Source organism: Simochromis diagramma, unplaced genomic scaffold (genome assembly GCF_900408965.1).
Source record: "Simochromis diagramma unplaced genomic scaffold, fSimDia1.1 OVJJ01000802.1, whole genome shotgun sequence".
NCBI classification, from domain to species: domain Eukaryota; kingdom Metazoa; phylum Chordata; class Actinopteri; order Cichliformes; family Cichlidae; genus Simochromis; species Simochromis diagramma.
The window spans coordinates 13617899-13634478 of record NW_024387492.1 but is presented as its reverse complement, the minus strand read 5'-3'; the positions used below and the strand labels follow the sequence as shown (position 1 = coordinate 13634478).

Sequence of the window (16580 nt, the reverse complement as noted above, 5' to 3'; positions counted from 1 at the left end):
GTAAGGAAACAGCTGAGGGCTAAAAAGTTTGCACTGAATACAGTCTGTACTGTTGTGTTCACAGGTTATGTAGTTCCCTGATGTAACAAACCAATTAATGCATTCTTAAAACATCATTGTATATATTTCACTTATCAGATAAAGTGAAATAATGACGTTTTTTGGGGGGGAGGGGTTTCAGTGCATGTGTGGATACATCAGGTTACAACGTGTTATGTTTCACTTCTTTGTTTCCAAGATTGTTTCTATGGTGATCTCATCTTCTCCGAGGCAAAATGAAAGCGCAGCATGTGTTCTGTGTCGAAATGCTTCCAGTCTTCTTGTAAATGTGGATGAAAAAGTAATGTCACTTTGCACTTACACATCCTCTTCACTGGTAGTCAAATTATTCAACAGTGCCATTTAAAGGGTGAACTTGACAGACTGCTTTAGTTGCTGTCCACCAGATGGGATCATATTATATCCTCAAAGCTTGTCAGGTGATGTCCTTTTGTGGTTTAACATAGATTCCGTTATTTATATGAAAGGTTTTAAAATCTGTAAGAGTTTAGACTGAGGATCTAAGTGGTTGTCAAAACAGTTCTAGTAACTTACCTTGCAAGGTCACTGTGTCATGTTAATATATATTATTTATTGACATTTGCATTAACCCAAAAAGTGTGCTGGAATTAAATAGAAAACCTACATTTTCCTTAGTAACACAGTTCTTTTCTCACAGGAGGGGAAGTCTGGATGGAAGAGCCCTTTCAGGAAGTCAGTCAGCCACAGTGTCCTTCTGGGTAATATAATACTTTTGTTTGGCTTCAGCAATGTGAAAACAGATTTACTTTTCATAAAATTGAATACACAAATTCCACCTGGATTCCTTTGGATTACATCAGCTCTGGTCCTCCTCTGTCTGAATCCTAAGTTGTAACATATCACAGATCTGAAAGTGGAACTATTTAATCATATCACCCACATTTTCCCTGAGAAGGAACCATTGTTCACTGTTAGCAAACATTATCAACATACAAAGCAGGCTAGAGTATCCTTTCTGTCACCCTCTGGTTGCTTACCCAGCTAACGTCCATATTTTTTATCTTGTAAATAGCTGAATCACGGCTTGTTCTCTCCCAGTGGTGTTGCTTTATTGGGGAAAAAGTAACCGTCTCTATGGAAACTGGGGTAATGGCCGAGTAATCAGGCATGTGTTGATGAGTTGTGTCTGTGTGTTTGCACGAGAGCGTGGTCACATGTTTGTGTTTCTGTCTTGGCGAGGGAGTAACCTCAGACAGACGCGTCAGACTGTGGAAAAATGGTCCTGCGGCTCCAGATGAAGCTATTTTAGTTTGAAAAATACAATAAGGCGCACACATGTCTGTATTATTTATATGAGTGTTGTTTTTTATTGTTTCTATGGATGCACCACACTTTTACTTTCCTGACAGGTTGCCAAAATCTTTCTTATGATTATTTTGGTTACTAGCATATTGCTGCTAGTTTGAATGGGTGTGATGGGCTTGCTCTCGGAGCTATTGTGAAACTTTTAAAAGTGACATGCAAACCGGAAATGGAGACAGTTTGCCTTCAGCATAAAAGTTCTACCATAGTGCTGCAGTTTCAAAAAGCACATATTTTACTTTGAAGTTGAACCTTCCCTATTTCCACTTAGCGTCACTTTTACACATTTTACAACTACACAGCTAATACCAGTAATAGACGACCAGTACACAAACTGGCCAGTGTTATGTTTTTCAGGGGAGTTTTCTGGCTTTATTGTGAAGCACTCTGTGATTTTTATCTGTGAAACATGCTTTATAAATCAGAGGCAGACAAATTTTAAACTATGTCCGCATGATGTCACATGAGAACCCTCAATAAACTGCTTTAATTGTATCTATTTTTATATGATTTTCTGAATTCTATTGATGATTTTATTCTACATTAACAATAAAAAATGAAAGACATTTTCATATTTGCAACTCTACAGAAAATCATAACCAACTCTTCCTTCTCCAGGTCTGTTTCACAACTTTTAGCTTGTTTTGGTTTAATGCCAGCGCTGCTACATAGTACAGCGCATTCAGCCACAGGTCTAATTCCTGCTCTCAGTGGCTTGACACCAAAGCAATGTTAAAGGGCAGACATTCTAAGAAAGGGACATGATGTTGAAAGACTTCTGAACTGAAAGGAAACCGATAGGAGGAGAGAAGATGATTGAAATGTCACAGATGGAAAAGTAAAGTCAGTTAAATTTTCATTTGTCTTAAATTTGGTTCAGTTTTTATGTTTCAGTGAGCTATGATATGAAAGTTGATTTAAAAAATGCTTCGAAATGACTGACTGTAGCCATTTCAAGATGCTGTTGTGTGATTAGACTTGCTTATAGAAAAACTTGGCACTAGAAGGAGCGGAAAGATGACTCCAGATTATTAATGATAAACACAGGTCAGCGTCCCCTTAGAGAATGTATTTATCAGATGTTTTTCCTGTCCAGATTTTCAAAGCCTCCTCTCATCCTGGTGTCTTTGGACGGTTTCCGGGCAGCGTATCTGAAAGAACATGCGAGTCACATGCCTGTTATCAGCAAGTTACGTAAGTCAAAAACATCGCCTGTCTCACAGTTCTTTACGATTTACAGCTCAAGGTAACAATGTGACTTTGTTACATTGCAGGAAATAATGGAACTACGACGCCATACCTGAGGCCTGTTTATCCCACAAAGACCTTTCCCAACCACTACACCATTGTGACTGTGAGTGTTTTTTGTTCATTGAGAAATACAAACAGGTTTGCTGGGCAACAGTGTTTGGTCAGTGATGATGAATAACTCATGTTGTGTAAGGATGTACTTGTAATTTGTAACTGTTCCAATGAACTTTAGAGCAGTTTTGTGTGCAGTTTGAATGTGATCTGACCAACCCAATTACCTGGGGCACTTACTACAAAGCATGTTCAGCATACCCACATGACATTACTGGTTATTCATTTCCCAGGATTTCTTAATCTGCCAATAATCTAGCAGTGATTAAGAAACCCAGTGTATGGTCATATAAGACATGGTTTTTGTAGCATATGACAAGTCTACTGGGAGCAGATGGCATATTTTACTAAGAGAAAACTACACAGCCAAAGCCAGCAGCATGTAAGTCAGCATGATAGGAAAAGCACCTAGTAGTTACAGTTAGGCTACGTTCACACTGCAGGCAAAAGCGCATCAAATCTGATTTTATTTGACCCTATGCGACCCATATCCGATCATGGTATGACAGTGTGAACGGCACAAATCCGATATTTTCAAATCCGATCTGGGTCACTTTCGTATGTGGTACTGAATCCGATGTTTTAGAAAGCGACTGCTGTGAACGGTCATGTCGCATTAAATCCATCTTTTACGTCACTGACACAAGACAGACGCCAATTATCAGCGCCGGAGAAGCGCCCGAGAAGACATCGCAAACGCTTCCTGGCCATCCAGTGTAGATGTCAGTGAAACTGTTGGGAAGACAACGTGAACATTTTATTTGTACTGTATAATCTGCAGATTCTGACAGAAATCTGCAACTATCCTTTGAAGCACCGCTCCTATCTAAAAGAGCAATAAGGATCATTATTTTGTTATTTACATTATTATGTAAATAACAAAATAACTTAAAGCAAAAATTGGGAAACGTAAAGCCCGAAACAAGTCTTTATATTAAGGGCCATCAGTCAAACAATACTGTTTGGTCTAGATCTAAACGGAACACGTTGTTTGTGACGTCTTCTTTTGTGCATGCGGGCCGCTTTGAGCGTTCACACTAGAGCATGTTTCCTGTCGCATTTTATTTGTAGTGTGAACGAGCAGACAAAAAAATCGGATTTGATCCAAAAATCGGATCTGAGCATTACGACCTGCAGTGTGAACGTAGCCTTAGAGTCCTTAATAAAGGTGTGAATGTGCCTTTAGTATGCCTCAGTTTCAGTGGTCAGTGAACTGAAAGGGATTATTTTCTATATATGTAAAGTGGGCATGAAACACTTGATGTATAAAGGCTAATTTACACTACCCCTGCTCTCAAAAACTGAAAAAATGTAACACTGTATGTGTAGCTGGATTTAAGAAACCTGTGATGTTGGAAAATGTCTGGATGTGTTGGGAAAAGACAGACTAGTTTAATGCATAAAATACGGCTGATTGATCTGAAGGCTCTCCTCCACACAGTGCTCATTCATAAAATGCTTTACAAACCCAAACATTACAGCTAACAGCTGGATTTTCCCATTTGAGTCCAGCTAGCCAAACAACAAAGAGGCAGTGAAAGTGAAAAGTCTAAATTTAGTTTTAACATAAAACTCATTGTTGCAGCACAAAAGTGATCACTTGAAACAGATTTTTAGTTTTAGTCACCTTGCTTTCCATTGAGTTATCGGTTCTGTCACTAGTTAGCTAACATAAACTAATGTAAGTCTATTGACTACAAGAAACCAACCAATCCGGTGACGTTACGCTCTGTACTGAAAGATTATCACACTAAACATGTCTTAAAAATAGGATTTCTTAAATCCTGCTTCACAGACAGTTTTACATCTGTGTCAGTTTTTGAGATGATGATGTAAATTGATAATGATGTAAATTAGCCTTTATAAATGAAGTGTTTCATGTCCACTTTAAAGTTAGGAAAGAAAGCTATAAAAATAACTGGTTTAGTTAATAGACTTATTCCAGGATTATACTTGTTTGTGAATGCGGAAACCGTGACTAAGTAGTTATTGTTATTAAACTTTTTTCAATTGTGCTTGAAGCCAAGTACTTAGGGCCTCACTCACAGAAGCCTGGACACCGGTCAGTGACACCCCCTCTCTGTTTAGTTTGGTTGCTAGCAGATGTGACTGAGAATAAAGTAGCAAAACTTTTTTTTTTGTGTGTTTGTTTGTTTGTTTGTTTGTTTTTTTGGGCGGGGGGGGGGGGGGGGGGGTTGCCTGTCCCATTTGGATCTTTAGCCATCAGAATTATTGTCTGAAGGCCAAGAAAGATGCCTAGCAGATTTACTTTACCAAGTGCATCATCATGGCCTTGCCATATTGGTCCATTTAATTGACCTTTATTATTATTATGTATCTATTTTATTTTATTTTCAATTGTTACAGACAGAACAGACATTTAGAGTAAGAGAAGCTCAAACTCTAAATCTGTTTGTAAAGAAGTGTAAACATCATGCTTTTTCTAAAATGACACTTCCACAGGATGGTAGGAATGGTTGAGACCTAATGGCTTACATTCGTACGGAGAACAACTCCAGCAAGACGCTTATAACGTTGACTCCACCTTTATTGGTTGAAATCAGACACTGCAATTAAGATAAACTGCTGTGGTTACTTGTAATATTTGGGGTTGAAAGATGGTGAGAGAAGAGGTAATCACCTTTAAATCCCTGCAGCCACAGAATCAAAGCAGCTTGACTTGGTTTATCTTATCTCTATTCCTGCAGGGTCTTTATCCCGAGTCTCATGGGATTGTGGACAACAAGATGTACGATGTGAAACGAAATGCTTTCTTCAGCTTGAAAACGGATGAGAAATTGAACCCCCAGTGGTATCAAGGAGAACCAGTAAGTGAATCGGTTGTGTAGAAAGGTGGTAAATTAGTACAGCAAAGCTCAGGCTCATAGAGGCCAAAAGTAAAACCTGCTAATAACAAATCCTTTTAAGGAAATTTAGGTTCTGTTGAACATGGCCACAAAAATGTAGCTCTCGGGAATACTGTTTATTTCACACATCTGAGAATCCGAGTTAGACAGTGTTGTTCATAGTCCTGCAAAAGTCAGCGCACTAGTCATGTGTTAGAAATAGAAATACTGTGTTCATCACAATGTAATTTGCTTTCTATGAACAACACAAGTCAGTGAGCAAGTTTGATTGCCGAGAATCGGTTCTCCCTGTAAGAAGTTTCTTGATTATAATTATGGATTGAGCTCGTAATAAGTGACAGCTTGTGAGGGCTGCGTGTGGTGCTTGTTTAGATGCTTTGTGGTTTTCATTTAAACGAGAGGCCTCTTAAATCTCATTTCTCAAGTGTGTGACAAAGTGCTCTTCTTGAAATTACACAATGCAGCTGCCATATGGCTTTTCAGGAGGGAAGGAGAGATGGATGACCCCTGTCAAGCAATTTAGTCTGTAGGAATGAATTCTTTCATAATGACTTTTGAACCAATACAGCTAAGTGCATCAGCCAAATGTTTAGGAGACAGCTGCATAACTAATACATCTACCTGCAGATCTAATGGGTATTCATTTAGAATAAAATCCTACTCCTAGGTTGCCTTCTGACTTGACAGGGCTGTGAGGGATTACGCTTTTAGCTCGATGTACTAAACACTGGTGCCGCAATGTACTGAAAATTAATTATCCAATTTTCTACTGCAACTCACTCAGAATAAAGTCTAGATGGCACTCTTTTCTCCTCCTTGTTTCTATTAATTTCATAAATTTTTTCATTTCTCTATCTCACCTAACTTCTCTCGTCAGGTCTGGCTCACGGCCATCTATCAGAAGCTGAAATCAGCAACTTTCTTCTGGCCAGGCTCTGATGTAGCCATCAATGGCACCCTCCCAAGTTTTTACAAGATGTATGACAAGTAAGAGCCATGCCATGCAAGCTTCTGATTCAATGCCAATGAAGTGTAAAATGTAGCTCAATGCAGTGCTGTATTGATGCTTTCATAAATTACATTTGTCCCACAGGTCTGTTGCATTTGAGAAGAGAGTGTCAACACTGCTTGACTGGCTCAATTTACCTGAGGGAGAAAGGTTCATGTTCATCTTTATGATAACAAAGATGATGTCGTAAGTTCCCATAAGGAAACTCTCTATATCACTCGTAACTGTTGGCTTTCTGTCTTTAGACCTGACTTCTACACTTTATACCTGGATGAACCTGATTCAACAGGACATTACTATGGGCCAGAAAGTATGCAGGTGAGTTACTTGCCTGTATTAATAAGCCGGTTATTGATTACCTAAAAGAATAACTAGGTAAAAGAAGGGAACATCATTAGAGGAAAGCTCTGTATGGAAAATTTGTGTGCTGACAGTGTTCGTCAGCTGACTGAGCATGCCTTACAATCACGGGTTCACTCAGTTGTGTAATGTATGCCTGGGGTTTCAGTTAATATGCTCCTGCTAGTGTAAATTGGTCCTGGTGAGCGGCAAATTAAGCACAAAATGAAGAAGAAAAAAGTGTTTAACTGCTTTAACTAGGATAAACACATTTTAGGATTAGGATTCAACTTTATGGTCATTACACATGTATAAATGCAGGGTAAGAAAATACAGTTTGCATCTAAGTGCAAGAGTAGTAAGTGCAATAAGAGCAATTATATACAGATAAGAAGAGGGCTACTAAATGTATGGATATACTGATATATACAGATAAGGGTAGTATAAATGGTGGAATAGTTATGAACAGACTATGTACAGAGAGACCAAATATTCAGATGAACTACAGACAAATGTACTGTTGTATACAGATATACAGATGATCTGTATAGCATACAGATCATCTGTATAGCATACAGATGATCTGTATAGCATACAGATCATCTGTATAGCATACAGATCATCTGTATGCTATACAGATGATCTGTATAGCATACAGATGCTGTATATTGCTATACAGACGGGCAGATATACAGATGAACAAATATACAGATTTTACCACATTGTATCCATGAAATCCGGCCAAGCTCAGGATTAGGGCACCAACTGAAAACTGTTCCTCAACTGAGGGAACTCGACGCTGATGTGAACAATGGATTGTTTGGTAGGACATCTGCACTAAAGGGAGTTTGTCCATAAAAAACTGTTTGAGCAGAAGGGTGTTAGTGAGTGTGCTGATTGCATTTGGTTTTGTTTTTTTTGGAACTGTATGTCTTGTCTTGTTCAACAGTTTAAAGAGAAGCTAAGTTGCTAGCTGACCAACCACCTGATTCTGGCATCTGTCCTGAATGACTCCTTGATGCCTTTTAAGTGTGGTGTTTTTGGAACGTAGGCCCTTGGGATAAAATCAGGATGCCGTGGAGTGATTATGAGTCTCTCAGCTGAATTAAAACCTTTTTAGCACCTCTCTGGTGAGATGGAAGTGGTGGTTGGTGAAAGGGAGGTCTACTCAGCTCTGCTTACTGCTGCCTGCACAACGAAGGACCTGTAATGCTGTTTTTCCATTTTCATTTATTTATAGTTATTTTATTCCACTGAAAGTATTAAGTCAAACCTCTTCAAATAGTCAAGATCGTCTCTTATGGTAACAAATCTGTTAGTTAATTTTGCTGGGTAAATATTTATCTAAAGCACATTGTTGATAGGGCGTTTGAATGGCAAAAGCACAGTGATTCTCAGTGTTGTTGTTCCAGTCGTGGTAACATTTTAACTCTGTTAGAACTTCTGTTATTCATTTAGATCGTTCCGGCCTTGCAAAGGGTGGACAGGATTCTGGGCATGCTGATGGATGGCCTAAAAGCAAAAAACCTGCACAATTGTGTCAACATAATAGTCGCATCTGACCACGGTGAGATAAATATCAACTCTCCACAGCTGGGATACAGTTTACATGGGATGACTGAGACTGAAAATTACCGGTTTAAACTGAAATACACTTTAAAAGAAAAGAAGCATTGTCTTATGAAAGCTAGCAGATGGCTTAATTTCTAATGGAAATACTGAAAACGACTGATTCACTGAAGTGTTAACTAAAATACAAATGGACATATTTTGAGCATTTTTGAGGAACTGAGCAGTATATTGCAAATTGAATTCAAAATAGCCAGGCTTTCTTTCCATTCGCTCACATAAAGGGGCATTCCACATGCTTCTTATTCCAGTTAGTGACGTCCTCAGCTGATGATGATAACATGGAGACCGAAATATAGCAGAAATGGAACATTTCTGCAATTTGACAAGCAATTAATCCTGCAAGAAATCATAAATCTTAGGATTTGAAACACAAAATAGTCAAACATTTTGATTCCAGTTAATTATCTTATCACTGAGAGCATCCTCGGTGTTCCTGTTCATTTCTAAGATGACTGCTGCACATTAGAGCTCTGAAACCTTAAACTGGATACCTTAAAACATTAAATGTTACTGTTACACACCCTAATAAGGAGACTTGGAAATTGTTTTAATTTGTTGGCAGTTCAAAGTGAAATTATTTTGAGTCTTGATGTCAGTTTGTCAGTTAGTGTACCTGCTGTCGGTAAGAATGGAGACCACTGCCACTGAGGAACTGAATAAAGAAGTCATGTGCATGTTAACTAAGTAAAATGTTCTCAGTATTAGAGAAAGAGGTTTCTTTGGATGGCTGGAGACCAGATGTTTAGCCCTGTAATTACACACTCAAGATCAGTGTGTTGGAGTGGATGTGGCTCAGGGCGATGCCCAGATATCCTCATCTAAGACATTACTTCCAAGAGAAGAAGTACATTTTCTAAAATCCATGAACAGATTTTGTTCTTCATTAAAGGTTTAGCTTCATATCATTTACAAGAGAAGATGTTAATTTTAACTTTAGTATTTGGTAGTCCCTAGCTTGGCAAGGCAAGAAACAAGCAATTAGCTGGAGTGCTCATGTCACACCCAAAGACATTGCCAACACATGTTACACTGTCATTTTAAATGTCACGTCCTGCATGCAATGCAAACTTAAGCTCTGTGAATCCCTAGAAATGAATGGAAAGTACGCCACAAATCTTCCCCTTTTATTGAGGAAAGCTTTAAACTTTGTATTTCAGAGGAATTACAAACTTTTGTAGCTTTTATACAACATTAAACAGTTCTTAAACATTATAAGGTTTTGTTTAAGAACTTCTTCTGGTGCCTTTCTCTGTGTCACTTGTTGCCCTGCTGAAGACAACCTAGTGAAATGACTTCTTTTCAACAGGCATGGAGAGTGCTTCATGTGAAAGGGCATCATATGTGTCAGATTTCCAGAAAGACACCTCTGGTTTCACTGTAATCCAAGGCCCAGCTGCTCGCATCAGACCAAGTCGCCTCCCACAGGATTACTCTTCCTGTGAGTTCCTGTTTAAAAACACCAGAATTCCCTTGTTCCCAGATTTATATCATTACTCTGTGCCACTTTGTAGGAGATTAGCATGCCTGACTTGGTACTGTGTTTCTTTTTTCAGTTGACTATGAGGGCCTGGTGAAGAACTTGTCGGTATGCGAAATATTCCAGATCGGACTCTTGTATTCATAAGAAGAATGAAAGATTATCTGCTTGCTTGGAAAGTCAAACAGTCCCATTCTCTCTCTGTTGTGTGTTGATTCTCCTTGTCTGTGTCCATTTTGAAGTGCAGGACCGTTGACCAGCCAATGAGGCCGTACCTCAAAGAAAACCTTCCCAAAAGAATGCACTTCGCTAAAAACATCCGCATAGAGAGGGGTCACCTCTACATGAAGTCAGGCTGGCAAGCAGCAATGTAAGTAAACAATTAGTGATACTCTCTTTCATTTTTAATGTGTTAGTTCATCAGGTCGGGCTGCATGAAAACTTTTTATTAGTCCTACTAAAGGCTTAGTTTAGTGCTAAATTCTAACCTAATTAAGTTAACATTTTTGTTTACAGACATGTAATTTGTGCATTTTGGTTTAACGACTTCATTTTCAAGCTTAACAAACTGTATGTAAAATTAAATCATAGAAATCTCATGGCCGTGTAAACCTCCTGTCGTAAAGCAACACGTCATGCTGACCTGCATCTAGATCATTCTGCTGTCGATGAGTCTGAGAATACAAGCATATATGTTAAGCTGTGACTACAACGTTCATGTCTCTACTAAACATCTCTGGACTACCTTTGTGTATATTCGCCTACATGCAGCCTCAATATGTAGGTGTGATGTTTTGACTCGTATTATTATTATATTGTTTTATAAAACAGAATGTTTTTTATTGTTTCCCTTTTTAGCTTAGCAGAGCTGTTTTTTAAGAAACAAGCTGACATATATTATATATCTTTATTTTTATTTTTTGCTGATGCTTCCTTGAATGTAATTTGTGCAATCATCCAAAAATGCTGGCAGACACAATATACAGTTACACCTAAAAGGGAAGTATGTTTAGTGACTTCCAGAGTTTATTTTGTTCTGTGTTTTTTCCCTCGGATAAATTTTATTTTCTCTCCTCAGTAAACGCAGTGATATCAAGTATTGCACTGGCGGATTCCACGGCTCTGATAACCTCTTCACCAACATGCAGGTCAGGGGAATTTAATTTAAAGGTGTGTGTGTGTGTGTGTGTGTGTGTGTGTGTGTGTGTGTGTGTGTGTGTGTGTGTGTGTGTGTGTGTGTGTGATACTCACCAAAACTTATCTAGGGTTACTTATATCAGTTGAAGTGAGTGCCAAGTGTTTATGTCACACACAGATGTGAATGTTCCATAACGTTTTGTCTGCAACAGATCAGTGTTAACAGCACCCGTCAGATCATTTTGTACGATCACTTTGCCACAATACCCAGAAAGAGTTGTGTCAGAGATGTCCTTGTAACAGTGGGTTTTCCCATTTTAATCATCGCATAATACCTCACACATATCTTACGATGTTTTGACACACATGTTTGGATAATCAAGTCGTGCTATGAGTTTGCAATTGTAGAAAAAGAAACTATCTTGTTATATTCTGCTGTTTGCTCAAAAATATTAGATTTGTTCTGGATTTCTTTTATAAGTAATGTTCGAGCTTTTGTGACTACATATACAGATCACAGCTAAGAATTAGTCCAACATGATCTTTATACTGTAGTTTGTTTATGGAAATAAAAAAAATAGGATATATTATTTTAATCAGTGAGCTTTAAATATGCATATAGACAGATGTTTGAACAGAAGGCAGGTTTAAAGCATTGTCATCTTTGAAGACCATTCAGCTTGCTATGTGTGCTCGCTTCAAAGCTTGTACATCTGGAAAAGCACCATCAGTCCTGAAAGTTATATACAGGTTTTAGACCAACATCTGCTCTCATTCCCATGACATCTTTTTCAAGGAAGGGCTTCTATATTTCAGAAAGATGGTTTTGAATTACATACCACAGCTATTACAGAATAAAGCACGATGTAATGTCTTAATAGATGAGCTTTAAAAAAAACTCTGGGTGCTAAACTGATCTGCCTGTAGTCCAGAACTTCACCGGTTAAAAAAAACTTGGGCACATCGTGAGACAAATATACGACAAAGAAGAATCGGGACTGTTGAGCAGCTAGAATCCTATATCAGTCAAGAAATGGACAATGTTTTTCTCCCCAAAGCCCAACAGCTGGTGTCCTCAGTTTCCAGATGTTTATGAACTGTTGTTAAAACCAGTGTGTGAATGTGAGAGTGAATGAATAGTGGCATTGTAAAGCGCTTTGGGTGCCTTGAAAAGCGCTATATAAATCCAATCCATTATTATTATTATTATTAAAAGAAGAGCAGATGCTACACAGCGGTAAACACGGCTCTGCCCTAGCATGTTTTCTCACAGATTTTGGAATTAGACTTGTACTTGTAGTGAAACAAATCTAAAGGAAACATATGCATTAGGTATGTCTAGACCCGGACCTAAGTACCGTAATTACATTTTGTGTGGATTTCTCTCCACCTACACAATCAACTTTTGACTGAGTTTGTTTTAATTGAGAAAGGTGTTTCTGTCTGCCACCTTAATGTCAGTCTTTATGGTATTTTTGTCTATGCTTCCGGCCGTGGTTTACACTGGAATTTGACTCAGTATAATTAGCTTACAAGACTGCAGACTGATCTAAAAAAAGGGTCGAGAAAAGTCAACTTTTGTGTAAGCGGTTGCCAGCCTGCCTGCACACAGCTAGGGAAAGTTGCAAACTGCCCTTGAAATAGATCACAGGCGAATATCTGTGAATCCATCCAAGGCTTTCCTAAAATTGAAACCCTTCACTTCTGAGGTTACGTAAGGTCATTTTACTGTTTTAGTTCCTTTCAAATATTTATGCGTTATCTAATTAAAGTGTTCAGTGATTTCTTTTTGTTGTACAAAAACAATTTAAACGTGGGTTTAAAGTTGATAAACTGTCAAACTGTAGATCATATAGTTCAATATACGCACTTGTTTATTTTACAGGTTGAAGAGAAATTAATGAAAGTCTTACCTGGTTTTTTGTTTGTTTGCTTGTCTCCATCAGGCAATCTTCATTGGCTACGGTCCAGCATTTAAACACAGCACAGTTGTGCCAACTTTTGAGAACATTGAATTATATAACCTCATGTGTGGTAAGTTATATTGTTCCTTCACACTGCTCACTGCACATTCTTCTCCTGTCCTGCAACGAAGCCTAATATTTTTTCTTTATCGTTTCTTTTTCGTTAGACATATTCGCTCATTGACTTTCATGCTGAGAGCTAAATGAGAACATCTATTTTACTCTTGTACCCTGAAGTTTTGTTAGCCCTTTGTGGTTGCCAGGCGAGCTGAGGAGACTACAAGAATTACCGATCAAAGCCGAGAACTAGTCCACCCCACAAACCTTCTAAATTGATACCATAGTCTTAAACTGCAGGAGATATAATGTTTCAATCAGTGAGCTCTAAACATGCTCATAGGCTGACTTTCTGTCTAAGGTAAGCATGCTGCAGCTACATATTTAGCAGATAAATGTGACACTAGCAGCAATGGCTTGAGCTCGGGGCATTTGCTGAACGTGTAACTATTTCTGCAGTGACATAATTAGTTTCCATCGCTTCATCATATGAATCATGTCCACAAGACACAGTCAAGTCAGCAAGTCTACAAGAAGTCATCTGATTTCATTTTTATTACTTTGCCTAACATAGTTTACTAACCCCATAATTCATCAAATTGATAAAAACAGCTGCTTATTTTTAAAAGATAAGTTAACACACTTGAGAAGAGGAAGCAGGTATGCTTCATCTGCACTGAGTTTTAGGTGTGTGTTTTACTTCCAAAATAAAGAAGTGTTAGAAAAAGGAAACCATATCTACCAGACTGAAGAAAAGATAGAGTAACCCGGATATTTCAGTACTCTAAGTCAGAATCAAACTGAACACACAACCATACGGTGTATGACAGCTACAGTAGTGGCTCTTTAGGTCAAAATAGAATAGGTGTGTGTTCATCTTCCATTAATTCAAAAAAGTAGAATTTAGGCAGCTTTACTCTTTGCTGGTGTATTTTTTTTTAAATACATAATAAACTGACTATTAAGGCTCACCCTCTTTGAAACAAAGCAAATTTGTATAAGTCACTGAAGTCTTATATTTGTACTGTGTGATAACTTTGGTAAAGATTTGGTGTTCTTGAAACCGTGACTCTTCTTTTAATTTCAAATACACTGACATGTTGTCTTATTTGATGTGTCCTATTCATTTAATCAAACATTTTCTTCTCTTATCAAACAGATCTTCTTGGCATTCGTCCTTCTCCAAACAACGGGACCCACGGTAGTCTGAACCACCTCCTGAAGCACCCCATCCATAATCCAGTTCTCCCAGCACAGCTCTCCCACGACATCCCCTGTGACTCTAATGAGCTCTTCCCCTCTGACAACCTGCAGTGCACTTGTGAATCCCAAACCACAGAAATGGTATGTGCTAACCAGATTTATTTTTGGCTTCTGGATGCAAATGTCAAGAATGAAATATATTTACAACTAGAGTGAAATGTTGTGAATTTTTTAAAGCCATTTATGGGACCCACTGAATGTTTTCTAATAGGTTTAAAGACCCTAAGATTATTGTCAACCTACTAGATGGATGGGCACAAAATTTTCTTTGACTAGACAGCTATGGACCAGTGCCTGGCCAACATTTAAATTAGTCTAAAACTTATTTTTATATGAAATATTCTTTCTGTCAGTAAACTCCCATTAAACTATACAAAGATCTGCCAAACATCTATGTTTTTAAAGGATTTTATTGCTAATGCTAGCATTAGGTTTTAGCTTAAAGCAACATATATACCCACTGCATATTTGTCTGAGTGTCACAAATGTGTATTACACAGTTATACATGACAACTAAGCTCCACAAATGTGCACATTAAGTTGTGTCTCAAATGCAAGTTTAAAGCTGTTTTATTTATGGGCACATTAATAAAATACAAGAGCTTTCTGTATATATAAAACTATTAGAGGCGTTCTCTTTTTACAGATCGCAGTTGCGTGCAGTTACATGCATATGCATTGGTTAGATTTGAGACTCTTCTCCGTTTTTTCAGCTGATGAGTGCTTTGTGGTGGTAGATAACTGGGACATGTGGGCCTTTTGCTAGAGTCATAATTTCAAAGAGTTTTGTAAATAAACAGAACAGCTCATCACTCCTACATCACAAGATCATGTAACACACATTCAGGCTTATTTTGGGACTGGTTTCTATCCACAGTGGCATTGCTGTGGACTTTTAGGTGGTTATATTTGGTGCTTCACTTAATCATTCTTTGTGTGCACAGCGAAAAATGAGAATTCTCCAGGAGAGAACACAGCAGAGCTCGGGGATCTGACTATAACTGCATTTGCATGTTCTATGAAGCTAACATATGATGTTGTTTGGTGTGTTTAACCCCTATTCTTTCATCTTTGACTGTGCTAAATGAAGTCTTGTGTTTGGATTATATTGCTGTATAACAGCTTTTAGAGCAATAGAATTGTTTTAAACCTGCTTGCAGAAAAATTGAAAAAAGCTGGATTGAAGGTCATCAGAGAAATAAAAAGTATCTAGCCCTCCTAATACTAGACTTTTCCAGCAATGGACAAACTATTTTCCAGTGTATTGATTGGTGTGTAGATGTTGGCTGGAAAACCCAGAGTTAGCCTTGAATTTACTTCACTAAGCCCCATATCATGATCAATAATACAGGCCTCTGGTGTGCGCCGGATTTATGGTTTTTGATTCATAGTTAGTGGCAGTGGTTACTACTTGGTCTCTTCTGATGAAGTTCATTAACACATAGTGAAGTGCATGGAGTAATAGAAGTACTACTATCCTACTCTCAAACTAGAGAAGCTGGGATATGTACAAAAAATGAACTTTAAAAAATGCGTTGACATCAGAGCTTTATATACTGAATACGTGGTTAAATTGTGTTAGCTATTTCTAACACAATCATGCTAACAAGATGAATTTCTTTTCAGGTGGAACAAATGAACAGAAATCTCTTGGCATTGAGCTCAAGTGAGAATCATTTCACTTTTCTTTGCACATGTGGTGGTTTTAGAGATGCTTCTGTCTGATACACATTACACATCTTCTCTTCAGGTGAGAAATCCAGCTTGCGTCGCCTCCACGAACCTTTTGGCATCCCTCGAGTCATCCAATCAGGTGCCACATTTTGTCTGCTGCACCACTTAAACTACCTCAGCGGATACAGCAAAGACCGGCTCATGCCCCTCTGGGTATCCTATACCATTCCGCCTCTGGTGAGTCCGCTGGCTGGAGCTTTTATCTCTAAACATAGCCTGTAGAGTTGAGTCGTTCCGGCTATATTTCTTCTGTGGTTATGGTTTGGCAGCAGATTGCACAGAGTTGTTTAGTATCTGAATCCCTTTTCTGAGCAGCTGTTACTCATCTTCTCTGCTCATGTTGGTTCAAGTCTCTC

General features: G+C 38.3%; 1 protein-coding gene across 1 annotated transcript in view; it reads left to right on the top strand.

The window, feature by feature from the left end:
• Nucleotides 1–16580, top strand: part of enpp1 (ectonucleotide pyrophosphatase/phosphodiesterase 1) — a 34687-nt gene that overhangs the window by 8171 nt on the left and 9936 nt on the right. Inside the window, exons 3-18 of the mRNA XM_040018594.1 lie at nt 719–779; nt 2480–2577; nt 2658–2737; nt 5454–5573; nt 6490–6599; nt 6706–6771; nt 6867–6939; nt 8419–8527; nt 9899–10030; nt 10146–10177; nt 10312–10439; nt 11148–11217; nt 13153–13240; nt 14387–14571; nt 16117–16156; nt 16241–16401. Of these exons, the coding sequence (XP_039874528.1) occupies nt 719–779; nt 2480–2577; nt 2658–2737; nt 5454–5573; nt 6490–6599; nt 6706–6771; nt 6867–6939; nt 8419–8527; nt 9899–10030; nt 10146–10177; nt 10312–10439; nt 11148–11217; nt 13153–13240; nt 14387–14571; nt 16117–16156; nt 16241–16401 (1553 nt within the window). The remainder of the gene's footprint in view (nt 1–718; nt 780–2479; nt 2578–2657; nt 2738–5453; nt 5574–6489; nt 6600–6705; nt 6772–6866; nt 6940–8418; nt 8528–9898; nt 10031–10145; nt 10178–10311; nt 10440–11147; nt 11218–13152; nt 13241–14386; nt 14572–16116; nt 16157–16240; nt 16402–16580) is intronic.